Source organism: Microchirus variegatus, assembly GCF_963457635.1.
Source record: "Microchirus variegatus genome assembly, chromosome: 18".
NCBI classification, from domain to species: Eukaryota; Metazoa; Chordata; class Actinopteri; order Pleuronectiformes; family Soleidae; genus Microchirus; species Microchirus variegatus.
In genome coordinates this window covers 15,756,250-15,776,367 of record NC_139819.1, presented here as the reverse complement: position 1 = coordinate 15,776,367, position 20,118 = coordinate 15,756,250, and the positions used below count along the sequence as shown (strand labels likewise).

At 41.9% G+C, this 20,118-nt stretch overlaps 1 protein-coding gene across 1 annotated transcript; it reads right to left on the bottom strand.

Moving 5' to 3' along the window:
• Positions 1–649: 649 nt before the first annotated feature.
• LOC310940404 (zinc finger MIZ domain-containing protein 2-like) lies at positions 650–19,849 on the bottom strand. Its single transcript, XM_083905359.1, has 21 exons — positions 19,756–19,849; positions 12,609–12,704; positions 10,251–10,365; positions 9,667–9,875; positions 9,335–9,491; positions 8,746–8,991; positions 8,434–8,593; positions 8,209–8,327; positions 8,026–8,115; positions 7,736–7,925; positions 7,354–7,495; positions 7,181–7,259; positions 6,963–7,094; positions 6,271–6,376; positions 5,995–6,152; positions 5,822–5,889; positions 5,679–5,747; positions 4,409–4,698; positions 4,108–4,280; positions 3,807–4,001; positions 650–2,083 (listed from the first exon to the last, which is right to left on the bottom strand). The coding sequence occupies exons 2-21, from the start codon at positions 12,656–12,658 to the stop codon at positions 1,976–1,978; spliced, it is 2,856 nt and encodes a 951-aa protein (XP_083761485.1). The 5' UTR covers positions 12,659–12,704; positions 19,756–19,849; the 3' UTR covers positions 650–1,975.
• Positions 19,850–20,118: the final 269 nt, after the last annotated feature.

Here is a 20,118-nt window from a genome sequence, read left to right as displayed (position 1 = left end):
ATGTCGTCAGTGCGCACAACCTGAACTATGCATTTAATTGCTATGGTTCCTCTCAAAACAGACTGACAACTGCAGACAATTACAGTCCTGAACCAGAAAGACTCACACGTATGCAATGTGACTTAATCGTTTCCACAGGAAGCTGCTGAGAAAGGAGAGCCGGATTAAAAAGAAGGGCGTGGCTGTGATAGTGGGGGGGGGGGGTGTGTTATCGATCGCTGACATTTAATGTCCTTTGATGACCCATGGCTAGATGATCATTGAAGGACGTGGTGCACGCCCTTTCCAGGCAGTGCAGGTTTCCAATACAAACAAGAAAAAAGCCAGATTGAGCAGTCGGTTAAAGGGTCAGTTCACCCTAATGAACAAGAATACAATCATAGTTCTTGAGAGCAGACGGGAGACAGATGAATCCAACAGCCCACATGTGATATGACAACTAGTTTACTTTCTGGGAGAAATGGCAGTGTTCACCTGTAGAGGTATCAATCACAGCCCTTTTACTTCATTGAATCACCACAGGCTCTTCAGTCTGTCTTTACAGTGTGTTTATTAAATTACAAAGGTTATTATTATTATCGTTGTTATTAGCATCATTACTGGATCATACAGAGTGACCATGTACAGTGTGTATTCTTTCCAGAAGCCACTGGGACATGGAGACATCACAACTGTCTGGACTCTAGTCACTTTACAACATACAGAATAATGATAAGCATGAGGATGAAATCGTTTACCATCACATACACAACCTGTGTCGACAGTTGGAGGAAATGACCAAACAACACAGCAATTACTTTTTCCCTGATCCTCTTAATGTTACGGAGTTTGTTGTACCAAACCTGAGCCAACAGCACTCCAGGCAAAAAGTTCCACATCTGAGATTCCATTGATGCTTTTAAAACTATTTTAGAACGGTACCTTTGCCCAGTTCAAACTTTTCAGTGTGGCTTTTGGATCAGAGCAGTTTCTGTTACGATCGACTTCATTGAAATACTTGCCATTGATACAACACAGTCACCCATGTGATGGTAATGCATCTAGCTTCGATGAGTAACCCTTGGACCAAAATGGCAGCAACATGAAGAAGTCTTTTCATTTAGAGATTTGACTGGCTGCTGCTTGAAAAGATGTTCTTTGCTCAACTTCTACCACATTCTCCACAGAGTATTTGTGCCCAGTGTTGGACTGTGCAAACACAGATAACAGTCTCTGCAGGGGCTGGTAATCAAACCCAATTTCCTGTAAGAAATCAGTTTGGTTTTTTAAAACGATGTGATCCAGTTTGTATTTTCAATTGTACAAAACTTCAAGCAAAGTAAACACTTCCTCTTTGTTAATGCTCCCTTCAGTCTATCCACATATCAGGGGAATGACAAAAGACACGTCTGTGTAAACAGACACAGACTTTTTTTTTTAAAGCTCATCTTCATCTATTTATACTGTTACATTTAAAACTCATGTGGACCAGAAATATTCTGTTTTTTAGAGACCATGCTGCTGGTTTAGCTCATCAACCACAGATCATATTTGCTCGTCATCACCGCTGAACATCCACAATCAAACAATATCACCACATTAAAAATAATTGAACAGAAACTAACTAATATGGAAATCACTCAGCAGTGATGGTGAATGTGATCTGCGATTAAAACACCCACACTATCTTCAAATAGTTTGTAGTGGCTGCCAGTGAACAGTGAGCCCATCAGCTACAGGGAATGAAGGATTAAGCAAAGAAATACAGTTACCGAGAATAAAAAACAATAAAATAAAGTTACCATCAAATTCACAGTCACACATCAAAGAGTTTTCATGTTCAAAAGTTTTTTTTTTTCATTTCCTTTTCATCATTCACTTCATCCTGTGGCGGCGGCCATGTTGGACCGACACTTGGAGACAAAGTTTGTATTTTACAGTTAAGTCTGTTTAAATTCTCGAGGTGTGCAAGTGTTTTTTGTATGAGTGTGTGTGGTCAGTTGTTCTCAAACAGGGACAGCAGGTCGTCGTTGTTGTTACTGGGGAGGTCCGGAGGTCCGAGGTAGGACAGCAGCTCGTCTGGGTTGGTCAGCTCGGGAAGCAACTGTAGAAACAAACACATTAAAGTGAACTAATTCATTACGGTGGATAGTAAGTCCATTTTCAAACTATTGACATCAAGTAAAAGTTACATTATCAGAGGGGGAAAGTAAAGAAATACATTTACTCAAGTTACTGTATTGAATACTTTTGCGTATTTTGTATTTTTTAAGTACAATTTAAAATCAGGATTTTGTATTTTACTTGAGTATGTATTGACTCAAATATTGTACTTAGTTACTTTATGAAGCCTATCTGTTACTGAGTAAAAATAAAAATTCAGCACAATGAAGACCTACAGAGGGAAATACACAGCAGAACAAGACAAATAATGATGTGATTAGCACCAGCACTGGCGCGTCAACATAGAGGGCGTGCGCCAAAAGTGAATTAGTTTTGGATTTCTAACCCCTTGTCATATTTCTACTACCCTCACAACCCACGCAAAGTAACTAAGTAACTTTTACTTAAAGTACATTACAAATGAACTACTTTTACTTATACTTGAGTAATATTTCATCAAAAATATTGGTACTTTTACTTGAGTACAATATTTTAGTACTTTTTCCACCTGTACGTTATTCACGATGCGTACGTAAAGCATCACCACTGAAACCCAGATTCTGACCTCTGAAATGAATATACGTTTTCTAGTAACTCATCAGGTGGCAGTGTTGTATGATAAATGGCCAGTGAAGGCATATTCACTGGCCACAAGTCTATTCTAAATGTCCCTTGATTTCTTTTTGTACCATTATTTTTCCTCATTTTAATACTCTTATCAACATAGAAAAGTGGATTGGCTTGCTTTGTGTAAATGTTATTTGCATATTTTGGCATATACCGTAGTGTAGGGCTGAACAATTAATTGAAATTTATCTAAATCGCAATACAGGTTACTGCAATATCAAGACGCAATATTTATTCAAGCCAAAATATAATTTTAGATGAATTATTATTACACATCTTATTCTACAGACTGAACCAGCCTGGCAGACACAAACTAATCTATGTTACAGGCTACACCTGGTGTGTGTGTGTGGAGCTGTGTGTGTGTGTGTGCTGTAGGAGTTATGAGAAGTTTGTGTACTGTGTGTAGCGTGTGACGTCAGAGAGGTGCGTAGGTGAAGCAGGAAGTAATGTGTTCCATATGTTAACATTAGTGAGCAGCAGGTGAATATCTCTGTCACTCTGCATATTTTGAGTTATTCCTCTCATTGTGAGAGCGGCACAATAATAAGAGAGGCTGTGAATAAAGAGACGTTTTTCAACGCAGACAAAGTCCTGTGGTTTAATGTGTTGTTGCCGTAGCGAGCTAATCCGAGCTGAAGGAACTAACGGAGAAAATCACATCGCTCGCCATCCACTCAAAACGCAACGTTTAAGCCAACTACTCTTTGGCCGGCTCGTGCAGTGCGTCTGTCGTTTTGTTTCCGGTCTAGCTAGATCCGGTGTGGTGTTGTAGTTGTTCTAACGTTACTAGTTGCTGCAACAGCATGTGAAAACAACTACAAAGTTTGCTCGGCCAGAAAGAGCGTTAATCGTGCGATAAAAAAATGTGCGCTGTTAAAATGGGTTCGCGTTAACGCTGTTAATAACGCGTATAACTGACAGCACTACTCAAAAGTAAATCTTAATATCTTGTAGTATATGGAACAGAAGTAGAGACGGGGACACAACAAGAAAGACGAAAAATACATTAGGTTCTACGTCTGGGTTCTACTTACATCCAGAGAAGGTTCTGAAACGTCTGCAGACCCCCCAAGTCCAAAGGTGCTGTCGCCTTGGAGACGGGGGTTCTGGTTGCTGCGCTGCATCATTGAGTTGCCGCCCCCCAATTGGGAGTTGCCAGGGTGAGCCTGCGACTGCTGGGTGAGAGGACCACCATGGGGAGAGGAGTCCAGGTGGCCTGAGACTGAGATCTGAGAGAGGGAAGAAGAGAAAGTTAGGAAGGAAAAGCCAGGGAGGCAGAGAAGTTAAAGTGATTCTTCCTTCTTCTTTGAATGAGTAAAAGATGAGTGTCCTCACCTGTCCTGCCAGTGGGTGTGGGGGAGGCTTGTCAGGGGTGAGGAGGGCACTGGAGAGTTCCGACTGGTAGGAGAGAGGTGGAGGACCAGGGGAGGAGAAGTCTCCTCCAACCCCAGGAGTCCCAGGACCACTGAAGTCAGAGAAACTCCCTGACTGTGCAGAATAGGATGGAGCTGATGGAGACAGAGACAAGACAATGCTGAAGAAACACAATTTTATGACAGGCCTCCCATTGATTACTAATAATAACCTGTTGATTACCACCTACGTGTGTTTCATTCATTACCTGGGTGTTGCCTACCTGGTCCAGGGTAGTCAGGGGTGTTGCTGCTGTTATTGCTTCCCCCTGAAGGCAGGGAGGAATAGGGCATCGGGGAGGAGGAGGCTGCTGAGTTGGTAGAGGAGGAGGGGGCGGGGCCGAGCGATGCGATCATTTCCATTACGCTGGGCAGGACCATGTGACTGGGGCTGAGCGTCCTGCAACGTTTTAGCACAGGGCCGTCGGACTCTTCCTTCACATGGATGTCTGGCTTCACAGGGACAGGTTTCCAACTGCACACTGGATCGATGGTGATCTCCTCATACTCCGAGCTGAGAAAGAGGAGAAGGAAAAGGAGGAGCAGGGAGTGAAGTGTTACAGGTCTGACATCAAGTTAAAGTTTAACAATGCGTTCATCCAGATCCAGACATCCCTTGTGTCCTGTGATAGCAGAACTGGACCATAACAAATTGGCTTCTGGTCTGATCAGGTTGTTAACTTTATTTAAGTGACAATGGAACACTTTACAGTAGGTTAAGCATGCAATTTCAGTCCTTTACCCACACGTTTTCTTTTTTTTTCTAAGCGTGAACCCACTGTTGCGGCTCTTTTAGTGACATATTGGTTGCATTCCTACATTTCTTATCCAAAAACAATATCAAAAGTAGCATTACACACACTTAATCAAGTTTGAAAACTGTGAAGTGGTATTATATATCTTATATAAGAATCAGAATACTTTTATTATCCCGGAGGAAATTGTTTGATATAATATTATATATTTGAAAACGTAGTGGAAGGGAAAATTAAAAGTTAGCTGGAATGCTTGAGGTTTTAAAACATGGTTATACTCATTAAAAAATGGCAAATGACTCTCGTCTCACTGTAAGAGTAGGAGTTTGTCTTTTTTTTTACTCCAGTGAGACATATTTGAAAGCCATACACAACCAACATGTGCAAAACACAACAGGACAACATGCAATAGACAGCACATCATGTCACAGTGGTGTTACACTTTTATATCATCAACTTCAGTCTTTCATATTGAATCATTTTCAATCACTGCCTGAACAGTGTCACAATGTCACACTGAAAAAGGTGCAGACTTCACATCTAGACTTGATTACCCCTTTCACCCTGGTGTCATGTTTACATAACAGCAAGTCAGAGTGTAATCTCATAATAAACAACATCTATTGCAGAGTAATTTGACCCCAAAATAAATGACAATTGTATCTCTTCCAATTGCAGCGAAAAGAAAGACGTCCATGGGTGTTGAATCACTACAAAAAAAACTTTAAAAAAATCTTACTTTTGAACGTAGATGAGGATTCCCAGCATGTACTGATCAACCTCCAGACCTTCCAACAGAGCTGTTTTACTGCACACAAACAACATGTTACAGAGGAAATAATGTATGACCAATACTGTACACCAAGTGTTTGTTGTACATACTTGCACACAGGGCACCTCCAGGTTCCTCTCTCACAGTTGAGCTGCAGGTACGACTCCAGGTCAAAACACTGTAAGACACACACACGCACACGAAGCATCAGTATCTCACAGAAAACCGGTTTTCCCTATGACATCACAGTGAGTGGGCTGCCATGATTGGCAGGTGCTCAGACCTGTATGTGTCTGCAGTCGTGACCTCTGGCAGGCAGCTGGATGCGACGGAAAGTGATGGGACATTTTAATGAGACTCTGATGGCTGTCTGCTCCACTCCGTCCTCTCCATTTAACCCGGGAGTCCCTGGAATCGACCCGCTGCTGAAGTTCCTTTTTACTGAGTGACAGAGACAGGGAGGGAGGTGGTTTAGAGTCACAAACAGAGTTTCTTTCTTCTTGACATAAATTCATGACAATGTTTTTACAGGAGTAATTAAGAACCACAGATGACTCACTCTTGGTGACACAATGCTCGGCAGGCAGCAGCCTCTTCTTCATCAGACCTTGCAGCACTGAGCGAACCGATGGACGATGGACCAACTGGAGGACGAACAGGTGAGACTGCAGAGAGGGGGGAATTTAAGGGTTATTTTGGGTATTCTCAAGTTGTATAATGTTCCGACATATAGTTAGCAGTGATTGCGCTGTGTGCACCCCCTGCTACGAGACCCAGCCCGAGACATTGAAAACATGGCTGCAAGAGGGAACTATACATACAGATGTCAGCCTCTTAACAAAAGGCTCTATACTGGCTTAATTCTATAATTTCACAAGAATTAACCAAAGTAAACCGAGAAAACCTTTGGCATTTTAAAAAGGTTACTCCAATCCCAATTCAAAACATCATGCATGGTTGCCAAAGTTTAGAGACAGGCGTAGCACTGTTTTCTTCTCCTCTCTTCTAGACTTCTTGAGAGGGGTAGTGAGGATTTTTATGTTTGGTAACATTTGGCATGTCTGACACATAGCTGCAGCTTGCCGTGTTTGCTTAACTGTGGAGGCAGCCAGGTCGTTCAAAGGCTGCAAGCCGCTTTATTGGGTTGTGCAACAAACAATCGTTGTGTCGGTCTTGTAGCCATGTTTTCTCTGAGGGTAAGCATCCATGTGCTCTGTGTTTTGTGTTTTGTGTCCGTGTGTGTGTTCTTACACAGCAGCAGGCCGTGACTGTGATCTGGATGGTGTTCCTTCCTGCCTGACACACCTGCTTCAGATACAAAGGCTTATGGGAAGTTTTGTTGTCACCTCGCTCGATGGTGAGAGGGGTCGCATTCACGCTCACCTTTGAAAGACACAAGACGGGTAAATAAACGTGCGTCATGCATTGGTGATGACGTACTGAGAATCAGCAGAATAACCGTGTCAGACCTGGACAGAGGCGGGCCAGTTTGTGTTCATCTGTCGATCCTCGTGGTGGTAACACTTAAACTGGAGCTCCAAATCTGGCCTGATACATACATACATACATACATACATCAACATTCATATATGGACGAGATAAATAAGAAGCATGGCAAAGGGCATCATCAGTCCGTTCTTACCTCATGATAAGCGTTTTATAGACAGAGTCTCGCAGCTGGAAGACATGGTTGCTCACAGCCAGGTTGTGCTCTAACCTGAAGGGCTCGAGGACCACACCGTCACGCACAGGGAAAGTCAGCCGCAGTTCATCGCTGGGGTTACCTGTTAACAGGAAGTCAACATGGCCACTTGGCTGTGATATCACATTAAAATGAGCATTTGAGTAATGTGACTGTTTCATACAAACTGAGATAATGAGTAAAACATTTACACAAAAAGTGAAACCAAAGATAATATGATTATTTTTTACAATGATTTGATTACATCACTGATAAAGTGATTTACACTGTTGTCAATCTGAATGCTTATATTCAAGACATTCTCTGTGTTTGTGTAGAGTACCTGTAGGTGGGGGTGGTACCAGGTTGGCCATGTTGGGTTTGATGTCAGGCAGGAAGGAAGAGGGTGGTGGTTTGATGTCACTGTTGCCAGGTGACATGTAGGGCGGGGCCATGGAGCTGCTGGGGGTGATGGGAGGAGTTGGGTTACCGGGTACTGGGGAGGACGGGTAACCTGGCAATCCTCGACCAGGCTGAAAGAAAGAGAAACGATTAATGTGTATTTAAAATTTAAACCATTCATTTGAACTTCCAGTGTTAATTTGCAACAAACACACAAAAAGAACTTCTTACCCCAGAAGGCTGGTTAAAGGAGTTGTAGACACCTCCAGCACCTCCTCCTGTCAGAGTGTTTAAACCTCCACTCTGACCATTTAACTGGTCCTGGTGCAGAACAGAGAACTTAAGTCATGCTTTTAAGTTGTTATCAAGTACAAATACACACACAGAGATATGTTCCAGCATAAGATTATTCACCTTGTAATACTGCGAGTTGGGGGGTCCAGAGGGGGGGTACTGTGGTAGGGACATTTTATGGCTCTGGTAGGAGGGGGAAGAGCCAGAACGCTGGGGGGCAGGGCCTGGACCACCAGGACCTAGAGGTAAACAGACAGAAAAGAGAAACGTTTTTTTTTTTATATCAAAAATATGTAATAAATCTGCAGTGAGCTTCTTCCAGTGTTCAACCTGCCACCATCTTACCTGGGTGGTACTGCATGTTTGGTCCAGAGAATGGACCAGACCCAGGATGACCACCTCCACCTGAACCCACCATTGCACCACCAGCGCCACCAGGACCCGACATGACATTCACACTGGAGCCAACAGGAACGCCGTACTGCTGAGGCATTCCTTGAAATGACTGAGACAGGGATAAAAATGTTGAACGGTACATTTTTAGTGATGTTCAATTTGAAAAAGTTTGATACTAACCTTATCCGACTTACTGAGGTTTATTATGAATTTAATCTGATAAATGGGTTTCACTGTAGAGCTAAACCTCTTGACTCTCACCTCAGAGCTGTAGGGCCGTTTAAGGCCCTGGGGGGGCCTCAGGTGACCCTGCTGTGGTCCAGGACCATAGTTTGGGTGCTGGGGGACTCTCTGGGGGCCCCCTCCAGATCCATACATGGGTCCCATTGAGGGGGGGACCCTGGAAGGTCCTCCTGGACCTGGCCCCATACCTCCGGTAGCCATACTGGGGGGGCCACGGGGGCCAGAGTGCTGCATGAACTGATTATTGTAGGCTGGGCCTCCCATCTGCAGGCACATGGACACAAAAAGCAAACATTTACAAAACAATAACTTGTCTGCAAGTACTTTGACTTTGCGTTTAAGCAAGAACCTTACTTGGCATGAAGCATCTATTTCTTTAGATAGTCTCACCCTATAAGAGCACCAGTGGTTTGGACATTGGCAGCACTCCTACCAACTCTTCTATAATGACCTTTTTGTTTGCTACAGGCTCACTTGTTTGACACTTATATTTAAATGGATCATCTCACTTTTAGTTTCTTGAAGCAACATAGAACTGAATGACCACCTGGTAACTCATGTAGAAGATAGAGGCATAACTGCATTATTAGTGGCCCTCCTCCCTCACCTGTCCATAGTTCATCTCTTGGTTTTGTTTCTCCTGAATGGCGGCAACTGTTGCCGTGGCAGTGGCAGTCGCTGTGGCAGCAGCAGCAGCAACAGCGGCAGCAGCAGCCTGAGTGAAGTCAGCGGAGCCTCGAGAGCCACCTGGGTTGGATGGGTAACTGCACACAGACACGATACATATGACGGTTTGGGTACGGTTATCAACTTGATCAATTTAGTTAAGTCTGTAAAGTCAGCCACACCATGCAGCCAGAAGACAACTGAACAGTTGTAATGTGTTATAGTAACCAAACTAAATCTTTAACTTATATAGTATCAGATAAACAAACTCACCTCCCTGTGTAGCCCCCTGGTCCTCCAGCATAGCCACCAGTCGACCGGCTATACATGCCCTGGTTCATGTACCCTTTGTTGGGCTCTCCATAGCCTTGCTGGCCCATGTAGCCACCAGGTCCACCAGCCATACCCGGACCCCCTGGGCCCTGCATCATGGGTCCTCCACCATGGTTGGCCCCGGGCCCCATCACCCCTCCACCCAGACCCTGACAGACAGAGAAACACACACGTCACATCCCAGTTCTTATGGTGAATTCACACCCAATGCAGAGATGAGAATAGACACCAGGAGCAAGGTTATTATTGTTAATGAAAACAAACAAAAATGACAATTGAAAGAACATTTTCGTTATCTAAAATAAAAATAAAAACTAGAGTTAAAAAAAAGAAAAAGAAAAGATAATCAAGTCAAACTGAATTGTGTGTGCGAGCACTAGCTCAAGGGGAGAGGTTATGTTTTGTAGCAGTAATCCCGTGATTTAGGCCAGTAAACACAAATTATTCTGCCACCACTGAAAAAGTTTGCGCCCTCATTAATACATTCTGGCCCAGAATTTCATCCATGTTTAGGGATGTCATACCTGACTCGCCGAGGGATTGGTGACTCCCCAGACAGTGGTTACTACAGAGAGGGATCCAGGAGGCTGGTTGGTAGGTTGCTGCCAGCTGGTGGGGTCATAGGAGTACGAACCATCGCTGCAGAAACATAGGGAGAGAATAAACATTACAGTTCCAGCCGAAGTAAAATATAGGACTGATCCCAATTCAGCCCCATTTGGGGTAACCAGTTCTTTGTACCAGGAAGAGCAGATGCAACACCTAAACTATGGTTTTCTAAGGCAGCGCTCCCCAACCTTTTTTGCTCCACGGACCGGTTTAATGTCAGGAAATATTTTCACGGACCGGCCCCCTAACGCTCTCTGGTCGCTATGGTAACACTTAAACGTGCCTTCAAAATAAGATACACAAAACAGCTGTAAACGTTTCATTAATGTTTATATATTTGTTCCAATTGCTAAGTGAAGCCTGTCATATTTGGGACAAGAGTTGGGACCTTAATTTGCTTGCACAAAACTATTGATCAGCACTCAGCATTTGTTTGTTTCTCATCAAAATCAGTATGTGCCGAGAGCGCGGGCGAGCGAGCGGGTGAGAGAGAGAGTAACGAGTGCGAGTGAGTGAAGTCTGCGGTCTTGGCCATTAGTTCATTTACTAATTTTTGTGTAGGCTGAATACGTCGCACAAGTAAGCGAGTTTTGCGACTCACTACTTGTCACTGAAATGTTCTGCCAGCAGGGACTTCTTTTCTGAGAGAAATCTCTGCAGCTGCTCTCGCTGCAAACACTCTGGCCAGCAATGTCCCTCGGGATGCGTCAAGAGTAAGTCATAGACGGATGTAACGGAGGGAATCCGGTCATTTTTCAAAATAAAACATTGTTCAGACCCCGATAATAAATAAAACGGAAATAAGGTTATTTTATTCTAGTTATTTATTCTTTTTGTGCGGTCTGGTACCAAATGACCCACGGACCGGTACCGGTCCGCGGCCCGGTGGTTGGGGACCGCTGTTCTAAGGGACTTAGACTATGTAGACTCAAATGATGTCCTTTGAGGATAGAAGCTGTGTTAATGCCAATCATAATAATGTACTTTCTGAAGCCCACCTCTCTTTTTTGGAAGAAGAAATTACAAAAAAGTTTACGAAGTGGTGTTGTGAGTGAGTTTGTGAGTTTTACCAGCTGCTTACATCTCACTCTTCAGAAAATTCTAAGTATTAATTGAATGCCTGTAAAGAAAATGTTGAAATTGACATTACAGACGACGACTTGGAGGGTAGCTTTTACATAAGCTCACGCTAAATTTATCAATACACTCCTTAGATTAACTCAATACAAATGGTTAATGCAAATCTATGTGACACCAGTAGATCTGAACACATAACAACAACATCCCAGTTATATGCACAAAATGCACAGAATTTCTGGGAAGAGGTGAAAAGTGTTCATTGAAAAATGATCGCAAAACACATTTTATTAGATCCCAAACTCTTCTTCCTGGGTTTATATACACAAAAACATAATTATAGTAAACATGAAAGGACATTTATACAGTTTGATTTATGCAAAAAAAATGGATGGAAAAGAGAAAGAAGACAGAGAACCACATGGTGCAGGAGGAGCGCACAATATCACTTTAAGTTGGGCAAATGTGATTGCAAGAATTTGACTACAGAGAGCAGTCTGACATAGCATTCCACGATGAGCTGATAATTATACTGTATCTATAAGAAACTAACTGCTGCTTGGACAAAAAGTCAAAAGCCACTTTTCCACCTATGGTCCCAGCTCGCCTCAACTCAGTTTAGGTTGGTTTTCCACTACAAAATAGAACCTATTCAGGGTGGGTGGAGTCATCACTGCACTACATTTAAAAGCAACACACAAACAAGTGACCAGTGATTTGTAAATCAGTTGTTTTTAGTGGACTGAATCATTAGTTAATTAATTAATTAAAATATTAGTTCAGCAAAGTATCGCCTCAGCTCGCTTGTAACCTCGCCTGTTCACCTTTTCTATAATATGCATATAACATGTTTAGATAATGGCAGTGGGTATAGTTGAATGTGAAAACATTGTGTAGCGGGCAGTAGAATAACTATTGATGTCCATTTGTGATGACTGATGGCTGAGACGGATGAGATTTAATAAATCCTGGAACTTAGCCTGCTCCAGAACAGGCTAACGCCACAGGATAAATCTCCATGGAAACTTATGTCATAACATATCCTGCTTTCCACTATCCTGCTTTTGTACAACTGGATTTCAGATAAATTAAGCCAGGATAACCAAGATACCTGGCTTAATCCCTTATACTTGAGTTGTGTTAGCGGGCCTCTGGAAACACACACTTAAATTTTGTGTGCATGTGTGTGTATATACCTGTGTTGGTTGTTTGCCAGTCCAGCCTTCATTTGGTTCATAGGGTTCATGGTGGATGGAGCTCACCAGGGTCCAATCAGCCAGGTGGACAGACTCCTGCAGACAGACCATATTAAATCAAACATTTAGAATCAAATTACAAAATCATCTCCACATTACATTTCCTATTATCCCAAGATTTGTGTCAGACTGTAAGAAAGAATAGCATCACAACATACGTAATAAATATAATCACTGTATTTATCTGATGAACTCGTGTTAATTATCGATTGTAAAACCACATTTCTGAATCTGACCACCTTCACCAACTCCTTCAAACATGTCCCAGTTTACTAATCCCTTTAATTTATTAAAATAAGAATTGTAGTTCTTAAAAGATAAATCTTAGTATCAGTTATAATAAATTGATATAAAAAAACCTTCTTGATGTCTTCGTTTTTATAAAATTTGTAAAAATAGTTTAACTCATAGGTCGCCATTGTTGTTAACGTCGCAATGCACTCTGGGTAGTGACGTCAAAAGGTTATACTGGGGGCTTCGGGACCCTGTTGTGACTGTTCAGCATAAACATGTCATCTGTTCAGCCTTTTCAATTTGAGCCCAAGCGAAACATACAGGAGGAGGACAGCACTGACAATGTTTCACAAAACGAGCATTTTGTGGGACAAAACCGGTGGTGTATGTGCGGCAACTGCGTCTCCATGGTAACCGAGTGGGAGAGTGTTTGTTGTCAAGAGCTCCAATTTTTGTCAGCAGATGTTCACGGTAAGCTACTGTTTGATCAAACTTATTCCAATATCAATAATTTGGGAAATTATTAGCATCCAGAGCTGTCGTGTGCTTTATAGATAATTAGGATATACAGTGAAGCGGCGACTGCAGACGCGGGTTGTCTGCTCAGGAGAGCATCCAGCGTCTCTCGTCTCTGGCGCTTTTTAATGCGAATTTCACTTGCTTTACGCGGGCGTTTAGGCTCCTTATGTGGGAGAATTGTCGGACAGGCATTTGGTTTAAGTCTCGTTTGTATCCACCCGCTCCGGTGAGGTCATTTAGCAGCTGTGGTCGACTAAAAGCCTCAAATACTTCTGGCGAAAAATGTAGAGAACACAGCCGCGGATCTCCTTTCTCCTCTTCTTGTCAGTGGGAAAGCTGTGTAAACTCACAGCACTTCCCTTGTTGCCTTTCGATAAAAGGCAACAAGGGGATAAAAGCCAATCGAAAGTCGACCACAGCTGCTAAAAGACCTCACCAGAGCGGGTGGATGAAGCGAGTGAAATTCGCGTTAAAAAGCGCCAGAGACAAGAAACGATGGATGCTCTCCTGAGCAGACAACCCGCTTCTGCAGTCGCTGCTTCACTGTATATCCTAATTATCTATAAAGCACAAGACAGCTCTGGGTGCTAATAATTTCCAAAATTATTGATAGTGGAATAAGTTTGATCACACAATAGTTTACGGTGAACATCTGCTGACAAAAAATTGGAGCTCTTGACAACAAACACTCTCCCTCTCGGTTACCATGGAGACCGAGTTGCCGCACATACACCACCGGTTTTGTCCCACTCTCCCCTCAGCTGAACAGATGACGTGTTTATGCTGAACAGTCACAACAGGGTCCCGAAGCCCCCAGTACAACCTTTTGACTTCACTACCCAGAGTGCATTGCGACGTTAACAACAATGGCGACCTATGAGCTAAACTATTTTTACAAATTTTATAAAAACGAAGACATCAAGAAGGTTTTTTATATCATTTTATTATAACTGATACTAACATTTATCTTTTAAGAACTACAAGTCTTATAGCCGGGGTTCCTTTTAAGATACATGATGCTTGCTAGTTTATAACCCCCATGGGCTGATAAATGATCAGACCATATCTGCTGGGATTTTTCTAAACCGGCGAACAAGGGGTCCACGTAATCAGCGAGTCCAGGTGCCGATTGAATCCCAAGTCACACTATCAAATAGGTCATTATTATGGTGATAATGTTCTTGCCAATAAAGATGTTATACACACAGTCCCCGCCATAACAAAAACATTAGATTTAAAAACAAACAAACAAAAAAAAAAAACAATCATACAGAATTGGCATAATTTATTTTGGTTTTTCAGTTTTGGTTTTCGGCCAAGTGTTTCCTGATTTTCGGTTTCGGCCAACAATTTTGCATTTTGGTGCATCCCTAGTTATATTGTTCTTGCCAATAAAGAGGTTTCTTGTTCATGTGCTCCCCCAGCTGCTTCCCAAAGTAAAGGTTTTCTGTAATACAGAGTTCTGTAATGTTCTGCGCCTGTGGTAACTTGCCCATTTTGAGTTACTTGCCCTTACTTCATGAGTCACCATAATGGTCTTTCAAAAAGCCTCAGAATGCCCCATTTTACCTCAAATTTTCAAAAGCTCCACACCGAGTGGGGGGTGGAGGGGGGCACTACTCCCTCTGCTCCCTCACCATGTGCTCCCCATAGTGAAATTGTCATAGAAAAAACCCTGATCATACTACAGTACTTATAAGAAAAAAATACATGAACTAATTAAAAAATAGTAAAACAAGTTACTCAAACATTTAGTAGTTTTGTTTATCTAACCATTTCTCAGGTAGGCTATTTAAGACTGGATTAGAAGAGACTAGTTTTGAAGACTTTTATCAACACATTTTAGGGGTTTGTCATGAACCTAGTCTAAGACCAGTCTACTGGACAGTCCCTAGTTATTAGACCAACTAGTTTTGAATATACAATGAAGAGTTAAGCAGTCGCTCTGACAAGTTTTGAAGTAGACACTTGGGAGTAATTTCATACTGGACATCAACGGTCAATTTTATTCATCTAACCTCTCCACACCTGAGAGGAAACCAAAGAACCTGGAGAAAACTCACTCACACAATGGAGAACATGCAACTCCACACAAAGACCTGAAACGGATGCAAACCAATGATCATGAACACGCTCATCGGTATGCCAGGTCTTCCCTTCAATAAAGTGTGTTGGAAAAACACTTTGACTAGTTTAGTTGATACTGTGGGCAGTTAGACACTACTTACTAATTAATTAGACCCAGTCTCTGACTAGCTAACTTGTGATTCTGACGAACTCGCTGGGCTTTCCACTGTCATTAGACAATGCAAGTCATATTGGTGATGTGGTTAATAACCGCCTCCATTTGTTATCTGTAAAGCAGTAAACACAAATGAGCATTTTAAACCAGACTCTTGACATAAGTTTCCAGCCTCAGTTAATGAAAAGCTTCAGTATTTGACTGTGCTGTGCTCAGTCACCTGAGAGGCAGCAGCTCAGAGTCAGTGACACACGAATTCATGCAAGCACACACAGAACACATGGTCTGTCACATGCTGACATACTGGGCTGTTACAGTTTATGCAGCTTCAATTAACCATCTGTCAAGTTGGGTACAACAGGAAAAACCTTTTACGATGATGCAAAGCTCAGCTGCAACTCATAAATCAATGTTGTCATGAGCGTTACAAGAGACCATTAAGGGTCATGTGAGTATTTTCAGGAATAAATTAATTAAAACATCTTTTAACCACAATTATTAGATTATTATGTACATTTCATTTTAAATATGACATCAATTACAATAAAATAAATGCATTAACGTGTGTGACCCAGCTAGGTTTTTTGTGGTTGTATCAGGTACAAAAGGTATTGCAGAATCTGAAGAACATGTTCATTGCTTTATCTCACCATTAGACAGTATTTGTCAACACACAGGGACACAGGAGCTGCTTATCTACCACTGCCTCATGTGGTAAGTTTGTGTCTCTTTAATTAAACATTTCAAATGTCAAAGTTACAAAATAACAGATTTGAATTTTCTTATGGAGGCAGCAGTGGACCGACATAGAACTGGCCTTTTCATGATGACTGGCTGTTGCAACTTATCACAATTTAATCTCATGCCGATTCCTACATTTAGCGTCAGCAATCACGTGCTGTCACACACAGCTAAAGGGTCAAGTAATCTTAAAACATTTTCTTTTATCTTTCCTTATATTGTTTGTTAATATGTGAAATATTATATTTTATTTAAATGTTTTAATCCAGGATTTATGAGCAAAGTCAAGAGAGTCAAACTGAATAGGCTCCAAAAACATGCAACACACCATTGTGATTGCTAAACAACAACCTGCTGTAAACGTAAACATGCACATGGATTTAATTGTCGAAAACTAGTTAACGAAGACACATTGTTTAAATATATTAGATATGGGAGATACAAATCTCGTGGGGCCTTTACTTTTTCTTAACATAGGCCTGACGTAAAGTTTTCTTTCTGAATGTGTGTGCTGAATATCTGGCTTGCTTGAGTTAATTACTGAAAATAATTATAATAATGGGTGCTGCTGATCTCTAAAAGTCAGGGGGTGGAAAGTCTGGGCTTTCTGGAAAGTTACTTACAGTGACATCAAAAAACATTATTTGTCCCCATGGGACAACTCAAAAAATATGGTAGTATACAAATATTTTTGGGGTATAATGTGTCTTGAGACCCCCACAACAGATGAGCACAGACAGACGTGTGCACTTCATATAGGACAGATTACCGGAGGCAATCTACACGCTCTGTGCATACTGACACAGATTCATATTGCATTTATAACAGACACTCTTTCAGATTATGTTTTCCTTCCTGCTGTTAATACTGTTTTTGTCCTAAAAAGTATTAAGCAGAGTGAGATGTGTGTGTCCGTCTCTTGAGTGACGGACAACATGTGAAATCAGATTGACTGGGCATACAGCTCTGCCGATAAAGTTCACTTTTAATTACCACATCTCTGAATGGACTTTGGTTTGACGTTGTCAACGAGACCATCGGATATGCCAAGTTTCTACACTTTCAACTTGGCTTTTATCCACAAAACAGTCACAACTCTGACAAAGGCAAGGAAATTATATTTCCAATGTGACATGATTTGCAGACTTTGGTGAACCGAATTAGTAAATTTAGGGATCAGTGATCAGATACTGTACTGTAAAGATTTGCTTTACGTGACTGAATCTCTTCATATCTGAAAGGCATCAGCTTGGAATTTAACCTTTTACTTACTTAATTGTAAAGTCAGACAGACTGATAATGACAACAGCCTGCTGTGACTGTGGCAACAACTTGGGGAATAATGGAAAGCAAAAGAATATAAACATGTGCCAGATGCCAATAAAATCATTAGAGGCAAACAAGCAAAACATTTGCATGTATTTGTAATGTATTCCACTGATTTTTAGTATTTCAGCTATTGAACATCACACGATCCAGTGACACCTGCTCAGTAAGGAAACCATCACGCCTCAACAATCACAACCTGATGAGACAAGACTGACGTCACAGTGATGTCATGGACTTTCTCAGCTGTTTACATTTTACTTCAGCAGCACCTGGCAACGCCTGAGTCATGTGACTCACCTCTCCTTTGAACACTACCTGTTCTTCTCTGGTAAATTGCTCTTACTCCTCGTAACCTGTTTACCAGGACTTATATCGGGAGTAAACCAGTGTGTCAGACACTCACAAGGTGAAGGCCGTGACACATGCGCTTTAAGTAGTAGTTTTGAAGTCTAGTAGATGGGTTAACATGTATTATTTTAAAAATATCACATAACAACACTGTGGTACAACAATACGGAAGAATGACAATGCTACAGTAGTACAACACATTTAACTAACACTGGAGTACAAGAAAACTACAGTACTGTCCCTTGAACTTTCATAAAAGGTTTTCTGGGAACTCACTCTACTAGCCCAACTCCCGCAGCTCATGACAATTGCTTTGCTCATATTATCATGTATCTTTCCATCAGTCTAATCTGTGAACCTGTGGTGTGTTATTTTTGTCATTAAATGAAAAAAAAGGATTATCCAATCTCTTATGAAACATCTATACTGAGGTATGCAGTGACATAATTGGATTGCTCTTATTTTTAAGGTCTACGGTAAACTAAGACTTGTGAAATCATTCTGGATTGTATCAGATCAGTTCATAAAAAAAGTGATGTTCCATGACTCATATTATATAATTACATATCAAATTGTTTGCCAAGTTAGACATGCCCTTGCCTATGTACCACAATACTGGAACACTGTTATACAACAAGATTAAAGTACAACACTTAAGTAATAAACTACAACAAAAGTACAGAACTACATCAAGCGAAACATGATTTACCTCCAACATCTACTTTAATTCATGGTGTTAGACATTTACCGCTGTAACAGCTGACTGAAACCGCAATAAACGAAGCAAAGGAATTAAGTGAACGTAAATGTGTTAAAAGGGCGATCACATCTTGTCAATCGGGTCACAGATTACGTCTGGTTTCACCTGCATCTCCCTCTTGCATCTCTTTGCGAACTGTGTCTGGCAATAGTTATGATGTAAAATTAGGAAACACTCGATTTAAATTGTAAAACTAAACTGTTCGTTTTAAATTTCAATCAAAGCTAAGGATTATTTACCCTCAAACTGCCCCCAAATCGCGTGCATGAATCACACACACACGTGTCTGGCATAACAGTACACCATTAGTTATTATGTAAGGCTTTCTGTGTTGTTCTGGTCCCCCTGGTTACATTTTAATACAAATCAACATTCTACAACATGAAAGTGTTCAGGGAGACATTTTGAGATTCCCCTGTGCTGGAGAAGCTAATGCTAACATGCTAACAGACAGGTCCATGGGCTCAGCGGCCGGTGAAAATGAGGCTGCTCCTGCTGTGGGTGGCACCGCATTTAGCGTTAGCATGATACCGAGACGACAATAGTCCCCTGGGTTTGAAAAGCATTTACAAGACACATAATGTGGTTATTGGTCAGGCTCCGTGGCAAACAATGTTTGGCATCTGATATTAGGGTAAATACGATATATTTAGAGAAAATGTTGACCCCCTTCTACTGCTGTACCCCCGCTAGCTGTTAGCCGATATAGCCCAACACTGTGACAATGGAAAGCTCCGAGGCTAACCGTTAGCCACAACTAGCGTTCTCCTCGAACACAAAACACACAACATGGGCGAACATGTGGCTCCACATCAGGTTTGAATCATCGACATTACGTATCTAACGAATACATTAAATCGTAAATATCACAGACACAATGTTTAGAAGGGCTGCTTTTCACCGACCCGACCTACCTCCACTTCCCCAGTGTCCGAGTGTTGCTCCGGTGTTCCGTAGTCTGTATTCTCCGGGCCTTCGAGGTCCAAAAACACTCGAAGTCAACCACCACAACGGAAAACTTCTCCTCACAGGCTGGTGTAATATCCGAAAAATGTCCAGATGAAACCCACACTGAAACCGAGTTTCACCCAGCAGCAAAATATGTGCTTGCCTGCTCCAGTCAGCCTGCTAGCCCTGCCTACCTCCCTCCTGTAACACCTGATACCAACGAGTAGTCCACGCATTGGCATCTGTCGTGTGGTGGAGCCATTGGAGCGGGGCTTGGTCCAACCAGAGGGTGAATGAGCGCACCAGGAGATAGTAGCGGAGGGCACCAA

What these genes read in the sequence shown, in the direction of transcription:
- LOC310940404 (XM_083905359.1), bottom strand. Translation starts at nt 12,658, where the DNA reads ATGAACCCTATGAACCAAATGAAGGCTGGACTGGCAAACAACCAACAC. An exon ending in CCAATCCCTCGGCGAGTCAG is followed by an intron (nt 9,876 to 10,250) that starts GTATGACATCCC and finishes TCTGTCTGTCAG; the next exon opens with GGTCTGGGTGGAGGGGTGAT. An exon ending in TGGAGGTGCCCTGTGTGCAA is followed by an intron (nt 5,748 to 5,821) that starts GTATGTACAACA and finishes GTTTGTGTGCAG; the next exon opens with TAAAACAGCTCTGTTGGAAG.